Genomic DNA, 17284 nt, shown 5'->3' with positions numbered 1-17284 from the left:
TTAATGAATTTTCTAACACATATTCAATCAATTCATTATATTTAAAAAAATGTGAATCACATACTAGTTTTTTCTAACGGCTTTAACAAAATACTAGGTACAAACACTAGGGACCCACCACCGTATGGTGCTTTAAAGAGTTTAGTCGTATACTTGTACTTTTGATGGTTGGGGTACTGTCTTCCTCATTTAATTGGAGACTTAAATGAAGTGCCCTCGACATATCATTTTGTAGAGATAAATTAGTGACTTGATCACTCATAGATAATTAAGGTGACATGTAAACCCACAAGTTATAGATCGATTAGTTATGAATCATAAAGTTGATGATGCCTTGTTTGGCGTTTTTGATAATAACAGAACTTTAGTATCACAAGAGCCTCGTGAAAGCTTTTTAGACATCCCAAAACAATCTTGATCACTAATTTACATAATTGTGTTTTGCCAAAAAATAATTTAACAACTTATACCATTTATAATTGATAGACGACATTACAAAATATATACAAGGGAGGATAATTTGATAACCTTGTTGAGTTTTAATAATATAAGAACTTCATTTTTGACCTCACATTTAATTAAATAGATTAGATTATGTTGTTGAGATTAAATGTGATTAAAAAATTAAAGTATGAGAGAGAATAAAGATTTACAGTGATTACACTAATTTAAACGTCCGTTACACCTATGTAATAAGTCAACTCGATGCGTAAAAAATTCTGTAATTTTTTTACGTACATATAACCTATATATATTACGTATATGTAAAAAAAATTCAAAAAAAAAATTGTTGCATTGAGTTCTTTCGAGTTCTTAAAACTCAAATTGGTTCTCAAACGAAATCTCCCCTACATATATGTATACACACACACAACATAACAAACATTAGTAAAATTTTGTCGAAACACGCGTATGACGCAGTTCTATCAGAAATGTCTGGTGTATACAAGAGAGCTTGCGTTATTTCACGGTAACAAATGAGAATCGTGTGTGTTTATGTGTAATGAAAGTATGGAACTAAACCACGTCTATTTTATAGCTAAATTGTGAATCGAGTTAGTAAGTATTTTGTAATTACATGTTCTTGAACGTTTTTATTAGATATGATGTCTTACAATAGTTAAAACTAGGTTAAAAAATTATGGTTATCAGTAAAATCTGCCTTGAGTGAGCTTTATAATTTCAGTCTAAATTTGTTTGAAAAATGTGAATGACATACCAAGTACCTAACACTATGGACCTACCACCGTATAGTGCTTTAAAGATATTAAGTCGTATACTTGACTGCTTGTATAGTTGGGTGTCTTCCTCATTTAATAAAAAACTTAAATGAAGTCGCTTGGACATGTTACTTTGTAGATGAGATAAAGTGACATGATAACTCATAGCTTTAGCTTAACTGTATTGGGAGGGGAAGTGAAGAACTGAGCTGAAGATCGCAATGTGTCAAGTTCAAATTTGATCCTAACTAGGTTTTGTTACAGTGGGTCTTTGGGTGGTAAGTTTTCCCTGAAACAAGAGATGGTGGGCTTGGGTTACCCATCGTTGTCTGCAATCATGACGTATGAGGTTGTCTTTTGCCTTGGTTGCCCGGGTAGCCAGGCTTTATTCGTTGGTCATTAAAAAATAAATAAATAAACTAGTTATAATATAGTTAAGTTAATACCTATTTTTGGTGTTTTTGATAATAGAACTTTAGTGTCACTAGTTTAAATTTCATGGTCACTTTAAGGGAAATGTGCATTGGTGTATACTTATTAAGTATTTCATGAAATGTTGTTAAAACCGGGCATCATAGAACTAACCAGTCGGTTGGACCAAGAGCCTGACCATTAACCACCCAATTGTTATAAGTTGAACCGATACTCGTTGGCAGCCAGATTCTAAAGAGTGGTGGTTGGACCGGTGAACCAGTTTAGTAGTTACACCGGTGTTGAGTAAAAACATTTATCTATAAATTCTTTTAGATTGTAAGATTCGAGCTTGTACTTTTTATACATAAATGAAAGTGTTTTGGTAAGCAAAAGATCATTAATTGTTCATACAAATACTTTGCCTATAAAATACCCCATTGCAAGTCCCCAAAGTCCTCATTCAAGAAAAAAAATGGTGTCATCAAAAGAGCAAAACTCCATTTACGACATCAAAATCTCCACGGTCTCAGCCGGATTTATATCCGGCCACAATGCGGTTCAGGAGCTAACCGCAATGGACCTAGCCATGAAGCTTCACTACCTCCGGTTCGTCTACTACTTCAAAACCCCAACATTTGATGGTCTTACCATCTTGAAGATTTAAGGAAACTATGTTCAGTTGGTAAACTATGCCTACATCCCTTGTGGTCGCCTTAGGAGGGATGAGTTGGGTCGGGCCTTCATCAAATGCAATGATGGTGGGGTGCGCATCATCGAGGCTAAGTGTCACCTGAGCCTCGATGAGTGGCTCAAATCTAAAAATGATTCGAGACACAAGCTTCTTGCTCCTGACCAAGTTCTTGGCCCTGATTTGGCCTTCTCACCTTTGGTTTTGATACAGGTTTGCTTGCTAATCTTTCTTTTTGGCCCTGATCTGTTACTTTTAACTGCATTTTACTATTTTTTTATATTTTTTTTATGGATTTTTTTTGCAGTTAAACAGATTTTAAATGTGGTGGCAAATCAGTTGGTATGAGTTGGTCCCATGTGCTTGGAGATGCTATTTCAGCTGTGGGCTTCATCAACCTCTGGGCCCAAGTCATTGCAGGCCATTACCCAGCCCAACCACTCACTAAGGTCCAACAACAAAGCAGCACCTTTGATTTCCATGACCCAAGCCCGGATCCACTCTCCACAAAACGGGTTGGCCCGGTTGGAGACCTTTGGTCAACTTCAAATCATACCAAGATGGAACCATTTTCGTTTTACATGTCACCAACCGAATTGACTCGGTTGCAAGAACAAATATGCGGAGAGAAAGGTGATGAACAAATTCAGGTGTTTGAATGTATTTGTGTTGTAATTTGGCAATCTTTGGCTAAAGTAAGAGATGGGTCGGGACCAGAGGTTGTGACCATATGTCGAAATGACTTGAAAACCCGACAAAAAGGAAACATCACAAATGAAAGTCAAACCATCAGTTTGGTCAAAACATGCATATCTGTAGGAAAACATTCACCATTTGAACTTGGATCCCTACTTATGAACAAAGTGAACAACGAACGAGTGAAGATTGAAGAATCGATGGGGAGAGATGATGCGTTACCAGATTTTCTCATTTATGGAGCAAATTTGACTTTTGTTGACCTGAGTGACGCCTCATTTTATGAGATGGAGGTGAGGGGAAATAAGCCCGTTTATGTAAATTGTTTTATCGATAACATTGCAGATGAAGGGGTGGTATTGGTTCTTCCGACGCCCAAAGGATGTTCCGATGGAAGGATGGTAAGTGTGACATTGCCGGAAAATCAAGTGGCCGAGCTTAAATTGGTGCTTAAAGAAGATTGGCATATTGCGTAACCATGACTATGATCGGATGCATTTGCCCTAATTGTCTTGATAATAATTAATCCTCTGCTTAGGATAATGTATGTATGGTTGCTTGTCTAATATTGCCAGTTTATATTACTGGCTTGTCTATCTAGAATATTATTAGTTTATTTGTTTTCTTCCAAACATAAATGGTCATCATTGACTGCCAAAATAGCATGTCTATATGTGTGACTGGTATGGATTTAAGACCATTATAAATAGCCCAATATATTATGTTGCTAAATCTTAAACTGAGAAACTATGACTCAAAACTACATAAATAATATACAAATAGTTAAAAGAAATTTACGGGCTCGGTTAGACCCGACCCATCTCTTTTGTCACTCATGCATGAGACAATATGTGTGTTCTAAAAACACATGAAATCCCCATAATACCCTCACCTATCTTGCATTTCATGTAAACAGTTGTATATTACAAAATAAAAAAATGTGAAGTTATACCACCTCAAACCAAGTTTCTCTTACACTCTCAAGTTAGAACATTGCAGGACCCAACAATGCATCTTCTTCAGCCAATTTCAACAAGTTAGTCCCGATATTCGACCTGGGCCAGAACATTTCTCCATATCCAATCAGCCCGGTTCACAATAGCATCAAGCAGTCTCATCTTTCTTAAATACTAGAAAGAATTTTATCGAGCTCGGTCCGCGTCACAATTTAGTATGGAATAACATATGGTAAAGCACAAACATCAACAGATTTAATGTGCTTAGCTTCAGACCATACCTGGACCTCGAGGTCATCGTTTGGTGGTTTGTTGGAAGCTGGTCCTGCTTTGCTGGTGAGTAACCATTCTTGGTCATCAAGGCCGCACCACTGGTCGGGTTTTGGAACCAAGAGTATTTGGTTCAGGTATTTGTTATCGGGGTGTGGCGGTTTCTTTTTGGGCGGAGGCGGTGGTTTAGGTCGGGATATATGTGGTGGTCTGGAGGCTGTTGGCGGAGATGAAAGGGGCGGCAGGTGGTGGTTGGGGATAGAGACAGGCGGTGATTGAGCGGCAGCATGGTTTGTAATTACAGGCGGTGATTTTGCAGAGGGTTTGGTCGGGAAGTTGTTAATAACGGGAATTGGCAGCTTTTTAGCGGGAAGTGAAACTGGTTGAGAAGCTATCATGCCATTGACTCTTTGACCACCGTTACTGCCAACCTTCAAACTATTTTGTGAGCCCGGGCTTTGGGAAAAGTCAAACCTCCTTCCGTTATCTGGGGAGATGTTAGAGATGGGTCGGGCTATCTTGTTGGGCCTGATTTCGTTCTCTGTAACGGAATTTAATAATCAGGTACAAACTACCAAAATATGAAGATTTGAATACCTTAAACCTCTATAAATTATGTTAAGGTTCGTATAATAACGAAATAAAATGAAATCCACTGCACAAAGGCTTCCCAGAATAAAAGGAAATTATATTTATTTACTAGTAATATTACATCATACAATGTTAAAAAATACATAAACCGTATATAGGCTACTGTGAGAATTACTGGCTCTGAACATTCAATGAAACAAATATAGCATAACTTGTACAACTATGACCTAGATCAGATAATTTAGAAAGTTAAAAAAAAGATGCAGCTTCACAAGAGATATTCAATGTGAAAATTTAAGGCTTGCACAGAACAAAATAATAGATCTTGACAGCAAGAGAGGTGGTAATTTTGACCCGTTAACTAATAAATTGATAAAATTGGATTATATTTTGTCCCAAACGAGTCAAATTAGTGAAATAAAAACTTCAGCTACCAATGAAACGGATCATAAGTTGTTCAAAGTACATCTTTAATGCATAAACCTCCAGTACCGCTCTATTCAATATTTATAATAATTGAGTAAAAAAATCATTATTTGTAATAATATTAAAATAATAGTACATCACAAAAAAAGATGAAAAGGACAATCTTTGTGTGTTGAAGCGACTAGTTTTTTTTCGAACAGCGACCCGACCAGTTAACACAATGAACAATCAACAAGGGCTCATTTTGAATATAACCCCACCCGTTACCAGACCCATCTGTTTTTCTAGAAAATCATAAGTTTGAAAGAAAGCAAGAAAACTAACCATGAGAACTACCGTTTGTCTCCATATCCTTCCTTTTCTTCAAGCTTCCTTCATTACCAACACCTAAAAGACCATTATCTAACAAATGTGTCGACGAATTATAATAAGCAGTAGCACCATCCGAATCACTCTTCATAGTAATATTGTTCTGATCCCTCTCGATTTTCTTCTGCTCGCTTTTTTCCTTCAACTTTTCCTGTTTTTGTTTATCCCGATCTTCGTTTTTCCATTTATCTACCCGTCTATCCAAAGGCATTGGTGTTGCACCATTAATCCTATCCGGGACCGCCACACTGCCTCTAAACCCCGCGACATCCATCATTACTTGTTTTTGTTTATCCCGATCAGTCTTTTGCATTTCAAATTTGTTAACATTATTTTTTCTCTCTTCAACAAACTGGTGGCTACCCATTCCGTTTTTTTCATCTCTAATCCTTCTGCCTAATTCTTGCACAAACTTGTAATTTTCAGAATCGCCGACTTTAATCTTGTTTCTGACCAAATCTCCATTTTGATGGGGAAACTCTATCGGAGGTTTCTTGTAGTCGGTGGAATTAATTTTCTCTTTATTGTGTTCAATGTTATGATGAAGACTTTCCCCATTATACCCCTTAGGTTGACGATAAATGGTTTTGTCATCAGGGGTAGAAGTGTAACTCTTCTCCTTGTCTTTCTTCTTGTCACGGTGTTTATCTTTTTTCTCTTTATGTTTTCCTTCACTTCTGTTTTTTTCCTTTTTTTCTTTACCGTCTTTTTTCTCTTTATCTTTTTTATCCTTCTTATGCTTCTTCTCTCTGCGCTTTTCCTGAAATTAATAACATAACAATATTCAAAAACGGTGGAATATAAGTATACAACTACGACAAACACAGGGGAAAGCTTGGATGACTTTTAATGAAGATTCTGATCAAGGTAGAGTAAAAGTAACCAAAAATTCAATCTTCAGTTCAGATTAAGATTCAAATTATTCATGTCAACAGTCATCTACGACACATCAAATCAGACAGATGATCTTATCCGAAACACAAACACCAAAGGTCGATTTGCATCATCAAGTCCATTATCAATAATCTAACTACATGAGGTTTCAGTCTCACTATGATCTCTCTAATTTCATAGCTTCATAAGAAATATTACCTAACTCAGTCTGCGTTTCTTGATATCCTACTATAATATGTAAGGGCATTTTCGGAATTAACTAAAAGTTGAATTTTTTACGTTTGCCAATATGCACATGTCAAAATGAGAGGCAGTTATATGTATGAATGTAAGCACAAAGTAACTTCCACTGTTGCAGAGCCTTTCTTTATGCATTTAACAAAACCAGTGAAAAAGTCAGCATATCCATTTGTAAAGAGGCTTCATTACTATTTCTAGTGAGTTGACCTTCATTGAAAGTTAACCTTCACTTTCCACTGAAGATGACAAGAATCATGAATCATATAGTTCCATATAATGACTTCATCAAACGGTGAAAAGCAAAAAACTTTTGCATTCACACTTATAGCATGAGTCAATATCCATCTTTATATCAACCATGAATTCAATGTGTTACACAACTAAAAAAAGTACGGCTTTCCGTACGGGAACATCATAGTAACCCTTTAAAGTTTCTATAAGTGCAACTGTGCCTATATTAATTACATAAAAAGAACATTCCCAAAAATGATCAGGTCATATCTTATGCAATCACCACTAACCAAATTACAAACAGCAAAGGGGCATTACGAACACAACCGCATAACTTAGATTCTAGCAACTTTTGTGAATAATATTTTCTCACCACCAACATTTTAGGTCAATACATCATTGCATAGCAAGTAAATTGACATGATCGGTCGGAAAAGGTATCAATTTTTTCAAAAAGATTACCTTTTTCAACAAGCCAGGATCGTCCGTTACGAGTTTCTTTTCATATCCCGGCGGTGGAAACGGAAAGCACCGAGACATTGCTCCAACCGAACAAAGTACAAACAATGACTTCCAGAAATACTGGTACACACAATCTTTATAACTACTTTCAATAACAATAACTGTCCCAACATGAAATGGAACCAAGAACTGCTTTCATCTTCATAATTAACCATGTCCTTGCACTCATTTCAAGATTCAATCTTCTTCATCAATAAATGAAACCTAAGTTACCTTCCACAGTAACTGTAAATATCAAACCAAAAAGATCAAAGCTTTCTTATAATCATGGCTAGTGATCAACAACAGCACTGCAACTCAGCACTTGATCACAAACCCTAGTTCCCAAAATCACAAATCTTGATCCAACCCAAAAACCAAACAAAAAAAAACCCTAAATCCCAAATTCAGTAAGAATCAAAATAAAGTGGGTTGAGAATCAAAACCCATAAAAATCTTGGCTTTGTAAAAGCACTTTACACCTGGAATCAAAGGGATATTTTTGAGGATCAATTTACCAAGAGAATTGAATCATCCGATTGATAATTGAAAGTAGCATTATTGTTGGGAATTCAGGGCCGAAACCCACATGTGTTTTGTGCAATAACAATAATAATATAGAGAAGGTTTTGCTGCAGAGAGAAATGGGGTGATTTTGTTGAGAAAGAAAGAGGCGTTTGTGGGACTTCTCTCAATCTTTTATACCCAACAAACAACTACGAGTCTCCGTCTGTATATTATTATTGTAACATGTTATAATATAAACCCTAAATGTTTCAACCTTATAACTATTATTAGTAGTAGTACTATCATAATATAATAAATAATAATCACATGTACACCCCCAACAAAAGATTATAATATCAGATATGTCTATTTTTATTTAATAGTTTATGATGTGTGTGTATAAATATGGACATTTTCTTTAAGTTTGGAGTATAATAACTAGTATAAAAGATATAGTTTTATATATATTATTATAATTTAATAAAAAACAGTATGTAATTTTAGTTTAATTGTTATATTTAATATTAATTTTTTAGCTGGATAGGTGTTTACAAAAAAATAAAAAAAATGATAAAAAGAAAACTATTAGAGAAAATGTCAACAGGAAATTGTGTTAAATAAAAGTGTGTTAAATAGAGTAGTAACCTAAAAATCTAGAGTTAAACGACATTTTGGTCGTAAAATACAAACCACAACGCTTTTTATTTTCTCAAAAACAACAAAAAATATATTACAACAATAAGCACAACATATACAACACAAAAAACAAACACGATTTTTGTATTAATTTTTTATTTATTAATTGTCAGTTTGTATAGCAACCTATTGTCAAACTAAAGATAGAAAATACTTGATTCTACGATATGTATTTTTAATAATAATTTATAAAGTTATGAGCATTTTTCTTAAGATGTTAATTTTCTAACTAGGGGTACAATTTTTTATTTTGATTTAGTCAAGTGGTTGTTTAATTAAGCTTGGTAACACGCTAACACTGGTTTCAACTCTGAATCTTTATATTTTTGTCGTTAAAATTAATAAATTTCAAGAACATAAATAAATATTAAAAAAAAATGCAACCCACGTGATTGGATGTATGAATTTGAGAAAATTTCCAAAATATACCCTTTTAGAGAGAGTCCCCATTTTAGCCCTTTTTTCCTCAAAAGCTTTTGAAATTTGGACAGGTCAGACGCTTTGGGAGAAGATAAAAATAATGAGGTAGCAGTCCAAATTATGAAGGAAAGTCAGGTAGGAGACGAGATTTATGGAAATAATGAAGGTAAAGTCCAAATTATTTTGTAATCTTGGAACAAAAGTCCAAATTTTCTCAAATCTTTTTTATTCATAAAACCGTCTTGAGAGACTGTTTTTTTATGTTTCCTACCTTTTCCGTCCATATTTTCAAATTTTTGGAAAAAGAGATTTTGAAATCTCGTTTTAAAAGACGCATTTAAGATGAATTTGTTCTTAACAGACAAGATTTTTTTTCTTTCTTCCAACCTTCATGCTACACACACACTTAGACATACATACATATACATACATATATATATATATATACATACAGGGTTAGGTTAAAATAAAAACTCACGTTAGTTGTGAAAACTCTAGAAACTCATTCTCAACCACATGTTTTTAATTAAAGTTTAAATCTTGTGGTCCACAATTAAAGTTAATAAAAAATGTAAACATATATAAAAATTAGTAAAAAAATGTTAAAAAATAGCAAAAAAATTTTTTTTTGATTTTTCGATGTTTTGTATTAAATGTAACAACACATATTACGTGTGTAACAAAAAAACGATGTTACATAAAGTTTTCACAACTCAAGTGAGTTTTCATTTTATACTTCCCCTATGTATGTATATATATATATATATATGTATATATATATGCATGTGTGTATGTGTGTGCGTTATACACACATATGTATATATATATATACATATATATATATGTATGTATGTATATGTATATACATATATATATACATGTGTGTGTGTGTATACACACACAAACATACATACATATATATATATATACGTGTGTATATATACACACACATGTATATATATACGGAATTTATATATATATGTATGTATGTATGTATAAGTGTGTGTGTAGCATGAGGGTTGGAAGAAAGAAAATAGAATCTCGTCTGTTAAGAACAAACCTATCCTAAATGCATCTTTCAAGACGAGATTTCAAAATTTCTTTTTCCAAGAATTTGAAAATATGGACGGGAAAGGTAGGAAACATAAAAAAACAGTTTCTCAAGACGGTTTTATGAATAAAAAAGATTTGAGAAAATTTGGACTTTTGCTCCAAAATTACAAAATAATTTGGACTTTACCTTCATTATTCCATAAATCCCGTCTCCTATCTGACTTTCTTTCATAATTTGGACTGCTACCTCATTATTTTTATCTTTTCCTAAAACGTTTGGTCAGTTCAAATTTCAAAAGCTTTTGAGAAAAAAAAGACTAAAATGGGGACTCTCTCTTTAGAGGAGGCTAATTTTCTTTATGAATTTTGGTAGCAAGCTAGATTAATCTGGGTGTCAGGTCCCTTCGGTAAAATAGATTCCTAGTATTTTGTTTTTGTCTTTGATTTCTAAACATGCTTGGTTTCTTGGTAATTTTAGTGTAGCATTCTAGTTTCAGGTATAAATAATATAGTACATTTAAAATATTTTAGTTCTGTCTCATAATGGTAAATCTCTTATGATGACGTGTTGACGAGATTTTTCTCTTTTATTAATAAAATGTAGAACAAAATGTTATAAATGTGTCGAGATAAAGACTAAGTGTAAATATCATTTCGATTGCTTAAGTCTAAATAGGAGGACTTGAAGTGCCATTTGTTACCATTTCAAATCGTCAACTATAAATCCTTGGAGCATTTAGATAAAGCCATGTTTCGTTTGAAAGTGATACCCACTAGTCACGTTCCAAGAGGGGATAAATATAAATATAAGATAACTAGTCTTTTCTACCCGGCGCGTTGCGCCGGGACAGCTGGTAAAACCGCATTGTTGAAACACGGACGTTGGTAAAATCCAAGCGTTACGACGATAAATCGACACAAATTTAGTCAGTAGCGGTTGCGTTTGTTATGATATGGACACGAATTCGGTCGGTAAACTTGCCCATTGGTAAAACCCGGGCGTTGTCGGCATAGACTTTAAATAAGGCCGCAAGTCTGCGTTAACTTGGTCGGTTTCTTTCAAGTTTGTTGTGTTACTGAAACTAAAATAAAACAAAAAAAATTAACATTTGGTCTGTTTCCATTACATTTATTATGGTAACTAAACTAAAAAACAAAACTTATCGATCAACACGGTGCCGCCAAGTGGCTCAATAGGCCACTTGCGGCACCAAACTTCTTGTTTATATTATAGTAATAATTTATTTTTTATGTTAAAAGTTACGTAAGTTTATATTTTTAAAAAGATACGATATATGTACAAGTTACATATATTCTGTTATGTTTGTATAAAACTTAACATTTAATAATACTAAATCACTAAAGTCACGTGATTGTTTAAATGCCGTAACATTTTAATTCGTAACGGAATTATAACTTTTGTGATCTTACATTCTTACTTTTGTAATAGTGGCACTCCAATAGTCCAATTATAACCTGGGTTAGAGCATTCCCATCACGTCCCCCATCTCCATCTCCATCTCCATCTCCATAATTACACTATATAACACCACATCTCTTTCTACAGTTTAATTAAATAATGTTTTTTTATACTTTTATCATTAAGTTTTCTCTCTTCACCCTATAATTTACAAAAAATCACTATCTTTTCTCTCTTCACCCTATAATTTACACTCACAATCCCAACCTATAATTTACAAATTCTCCTCACAAAATTATAGGAGATGGGTTGAGAATGCTCTAATTAGAAGCTCCACTTTGAAGTGTGTGTTGTTCGATTAGTAGTGTTTGATGAAGGGACTTGGTACTTCTCTCTACGACTTTATAAATGTGCACCAAATATTTTACTAACTCAGGTGGTGCTGGCCAAACAAGTCAGGGTAACAAGATGAATACACGTAAGAACCAAAACCCCTTCTTTTTTCATTTGATTATAAAAGCTTATATGTTTAGGATAGATTTTTAGCAAACCCATCAATAACCCTTTAGAGATGTATCTTGCTAAATCTCATGTGACGTTTTTCTTCAATTTTAGTTTTTTATTTAGAGCATTATCATTCAATTATTCATCTCCATTTCTATAATTACACTAAAAACACTATTTTTTATCTCTTATTTTTAATTAAATAATATTTTTTTATACTTTTATCATTAGTTTTTCTCTCTCATTCACTCACAACCACTTTCAAAAACATTAAAAAATTATAAAGATGAGCAGTGCGCTTCTCTAAATTTAACCATGAACAGTAACATTTTATTTCTTCTCCTCTCGCAACCATTTTTAACCATCTCTAAAAAATGAAGAACTCCCTCACATAATTTGGATAGTCCATTAGGAATGTTCTTAAAGCATTTAGAGCATTCTCAACCCCTTCACCTTCTCTAAATTACAATTACATTAAAAAACAATATATTTTTTCTCTCCTTTAAATTAAATAGTATTTTTTTATATATATTTATCATTGTTCTTTCTCTTTCTTTTGCTCACATCAACTTTTAACAAATATTAAAAAATTAGATGAGATGAACAATAGTTTTTCACATATACAGAAAAATTACTGTAATTTTTCTTTAATCTATTTACAACACCCTAAATTATAAGAACCCCACTCATAAAATTTGATGATTAGGATGTTAATACTCTTATAGTAGTTTTGTTATCATTGCCCCTATAATTTACTTAACAACACATTATTCCTAAAATTTAGACAAGTTTAAAAACCTCACACATTTCATTCTCTGTATCTATTTAAATCCAATTATGTACTACTTTATTTATTATACTTTTATCACAATTTTTTTTCACTCATAAGAAATATAATAGTTATATAGGAGAGAATAGTGGAACTCAACTATGCGGTTTACTACTACTTTTCATAAAATTTGAAGACCGGGAATATAGATAGGAAGCTGATGTAGAGTGAAATACAATAATTTTATAAATTTTATTAGAATTTTAAAGAAAAAGATATATAGAAATAGAGATACTACCTACTCGATATTTAACATAAACCATGGAGAAAGGCAACAAAGTAGATAAGATACAATGAATGGATATGTAATATTTATGTCGTGCACACCATCACCTTTTGTACTAGGAAGCTAGTATGGGAACTCTTAGTTGATTTATTGTATTTCTCAATTTCTGGAACCATCACAAAAACATGAAAGATATAGGGGATGAATCATCAACTGTTTATGCATATACACACACATACACACCCATTAATATCATTCTTTTGTATTTATAAAAACTCTTACAACATTTTATGAAACTATGAATTGTTCATTATATCAACTATACAAATTTGGATGTAAAAAACATACAGAAGAGTTAAGTACATGTTACACATAATCTACATGTACATCTAGTATACAGCATATATTTTATATATTGCGTAAAACATGTAAGTACGTAACTATTTTATTTTAGTTATATAACTGTATATGCATACATAAATTCGTAAAAGCATCATTAACTGTAAATCACATTTATGTGCATCTGATCTGCGCGTCACATCAAATATTATTATTTCTCTAAATAACAATTGTCATTTGAGATTTTTTATATTAGCCCATATATATATAATTAAATAATGACATGCATAACCTTGATGAGGTTGTTTACCTTAAAATCGATTCAAACATGTTATTGATAATGTGCTTAATGTGTGCCCTATGACGGTCATATGTCAGTAGCAAACATGTATAAGTTGTATCTTAGAACATATAGATCCAACATTTTTTAACAACAAAGTCAAGTTTTATCCATTCATTTACTAATCTATATCTATATTTATATATATATATATTTATGTATGTATCTTTATATCTATATTAGCCAATAGAGAATAATTTTGGAAATTGTTTGGAAATTTTTGGAAATTGTTTGGGGTAAACGGACGATTTTCAGGCGAAATATAGCTGATAAAATGAATTTTTATAAATTAATAAATCAGTAAATAATTCCAGAAATATTTTATAAAAATCTACATATTTTAATTGATAAGTGGCTAAATTTTCATAATTTAATGATTAACGGTTAATTAATTATACTAATTTAAAGATTAAACAAATTCAGTTTTTATAAAAACCGGCAAGTTCGCGACTAACGAACCTGCGGGAATATCAAAACACCAAGAGTGATCAAAAATCATATTTTTGGACTAATTAAGTAAAAATGAACTTTTCTATGATAAACTTGGACAATCCGGATGGATTGTGCGTGTTTCTTCTTAAATCAAACTGAATAAACGGAAACGGGCCCCGTGACTAATTCGGGACCCCAGTATGTGATCCTTCTTTATAACTTAATCATGTTATTAACCAATACATTTACCAAGCTTATTTTCCCATAACTGTTTTCTAAACGCGTAAACGAACAACTTGGCGCAGCTGGGAAAACGGGAATCTGAGCCAAGTTCAGTTTTAAGTATTAGACATTGAACAACATCACAACCTAAGCCTATTGCCACTTTCTGGGCGTTCCAGCTACACCCAGATTAGTTATACAGTCCAATTTAGTATTGAGATTATATTAATATTAAAATTTTAATATTATTATAATATTAATTATAGGAACTACTGATAGCGGACCGAACAAACCACGAGCTGATACAGTACTGATTATCTACTAAACCGTGAGTTTCATGACCCCACTCTTTAAACAGTTTTACGAACTTTTGGGGTGAAAAGTATGTTTAATTACATATACATACCTGAAACATGTATTGATGTGAATTATCTAAGTGCTAACACACGAAAGTCCCCACAAACACAGAGATTAACTTCGAGTCGGTGGCTTGTGAATAGTACTATTGGTTTGACAAACCCAAACGGAGCCGGCATGTATTGCTGAGACTTTACCCCGTTTGCACATGACCATAATTATACTACACGCTATGTAGTGTTAGACATAGCTACTTGGGGCATGTTGTGGGCGGAAAGGGGCCACAGTGGTTGATTGAGCGTGGGAAATGGATGCACACAGCACATACAGTCAAGGCTTCACTGTAGCTTAGCATAATTACATCATTTACATACATACATACTTATTTCATGATTACAAGTGTTAACTTGTGAATACTCATTACTGTTTTCTTGAAACTCGTGAAACTCACCAACTCTAGTAGTTGACCCGTTTTAAACTGCTTTTCAGGTGTACCTAAATCGGAATGATTTGGTGATCTGTTACTTGCTCAAGGTGTGTGGTTGATGCTATGTGAACAGAGGCAAGGGTTTTAGTAGTAAGAACGTATAGTTAACGAACCAGTTTTGTTTGTATCACCTAGACTGTAAAACAATGATAGAACAATGAGTTGTAATATATTGTAAATTAGTTTGTAATGTTTCTTTATAAACAATGTGTTGATACCAGAGGTGTTTGTTACATTCCCGTTTTACGCTTCCGTATTGTGCTAGTCGGGGTGTGACACCCGAAGATTTTGAACAAGCAGTGTATGGTTCAAAGTCTTCGGGTGTTTCATCAAACATTTCAGAAATTCCTAAGGTAATTACTAAGGTAACATCTAATGTATCTCAATCAGACAAGCTTTCGGTGTCTGATGAGGAGTTGCTGAGATTCATTAATCCTAAACCGAAATCTTCAAGTGGAAAAATTTTTAAATTAAAAGGTCTTTCAAAAGTTTTTTCGGATAAGGAAGTTCCGTTGAATCTTCTAAATCTGGAAATGATAGAAAGTGTTTTTCAAGATGATACTTCAAAAGTTACCGAACTTGAACAACAATTTAACAAAAGCAAATATAAACATGTTCAAGAAAAGACAAAAAGCACCACAATTAAACCCATTAAATTTGTCAAATCTTCAGGATTGGAAAATTCTTCGAATTCAACAAATCTTGAATTTTATAAAAACAAAAAGGGCTTAAAACATGAAGTTCCAAAGTCGGTAACGTTTGAGAAACCCAAAGATGATATTCGTCAATCTTTGCTATCAAAGACTACCTGTGCTTCACCATCAAAATCTTTGAACTCTCGATTATGTTTCAAGTGTGGTGAACCGGGCCATGTCTCCAAAAAGTGTAAAACAAAGATAGATGATATCAAAAGCCCATTAACTCGAAAGACTGATTTGTTTCCAAACATAAAAGAAAAACAAGTTGATGAGTGTGTTATAATGTATTCGAATGTTAATCCGAAGAAAGTTATTCGGTTTGATTCGGATAATGTAGCAAACAAATGTGTTGACCGTGCTCAACCAATTTGTTCAAACACTGATTCGGGTAGAATATGTGATGGATACTTAAAGAAGACAAACAAGAAACTTGTCACTTATTCTCAAGTACCGAATACAAGTGTTAAGTTATCATTTTCTCCGAAAGTATCAAAGGGAGAGCCCAAGACTGAGGCTTGGACTGCCTTTTTTAACTAATCATTTTACTTGTTTGTGCAGAGTACATCTAGGCCCGTGTCTAATTACAAATGGATATTGGATAGTGGATGTTCTCGGCATATCACCGGCAACCTGGATCTTCTGAATAACGTCAAAGATATTCAAGGGGGTTATGTTGCGTTTGCTGGTAACCATGGTGGAATGATTACAAAGGAGGGAGAAGTTTCAAACGGGAAAGTGACGTTTGAAAAAGTTAATTTTTGTGAAAAGGTGGATCATAATCTGTTGAGCGTGTCACAGATTTGTGATAAGAAATTTTCCACTATTTTCACCGACAAGGAATGTGTCATCCTTCAACCAGGATACACGATTCCTGAAGACATGATTGTCATGCGATCACCTCGAACAAATGATATTTATATACTTGACATGAGTTATGATGTACCAGTTTCACCCTCAGCTACTTGCTTCGTATCAAAAGCTACTGAAAAAGATTCTATTCTTTAGCATCGACGTATAGGACACATTCACTTACGAAAGATGAACTTTCTTATGTCAAACGATTTAGTGGATGGTGTGTCCGTCAATAATTTCAAGTTCAATGATCACTGCGTCGCATGCAAGAAGGGGAAACAACATAAGAAATCACATCCAACCAAGTCACTAAACACGATTGTTACTCCTTTGGAACGACTTCATATGGATCTCTTCGGTCCGGTGAACCGTGCCAGTATTGCTGGAGATTTTTGCTGTTTAGTAG

General features: G+C 33.4%; 1 protein-coding gene and 1 pseudogene across 1 annotated transcript; one reads left to right on the top strand and one right to left on the bottom strand.

Moving 5' to 3' along the window:
* The first annotated feature begins 2100 nt into the window (after positions 1–2100).
* Positions 2101–3494, top strand: LOC143625067 (protein ECERIFERUM 26-like; annotated as a pseudogene).
* A 2197-nt stretch (positions 3495–5691) lies between these two features.
* Positions 5692–7686, bottom strand: LOC143625002 (uncharacterized; the record flags this gene model as incomplete). Its single annotated transcript, XM_077095478.1, has 2 exons — positions 7458–7686; positions 5692–6390 (listed from the first exon to the last, which is right to left on the bottom strand). Coding segments are annotated over exons 1-2 (777 nt in total), but the record flags the coding sequence as incomplete, so codon positions are not given.
* Between the last annotated feature and the right edge of the window lie 9598 nt (positions 7687–17284).

This window comes from Bidens hawaiensis, unplaced genomic scaffold (assembly GCF_021521415.1).
Source record: "Bidens hawaiensis isolate Kalapana, Puna unplaced genomic scaffold, B.hawaiensis_p1.1 tig00004020_1, whole genome shotgun sequence".
NCBI classification, from domain to species: domain Eukaryota; kingdom Viridiplantae; phylum Streptophyta; class Magnoliopsida; order Asterales; family Asteraceae; genus Bidens; species Bidens hawaiensis.
Note: the sequence above shows the minus strand (reverse complement) of the source record. Positions and strands in the feature narration are given on the sequence as shown.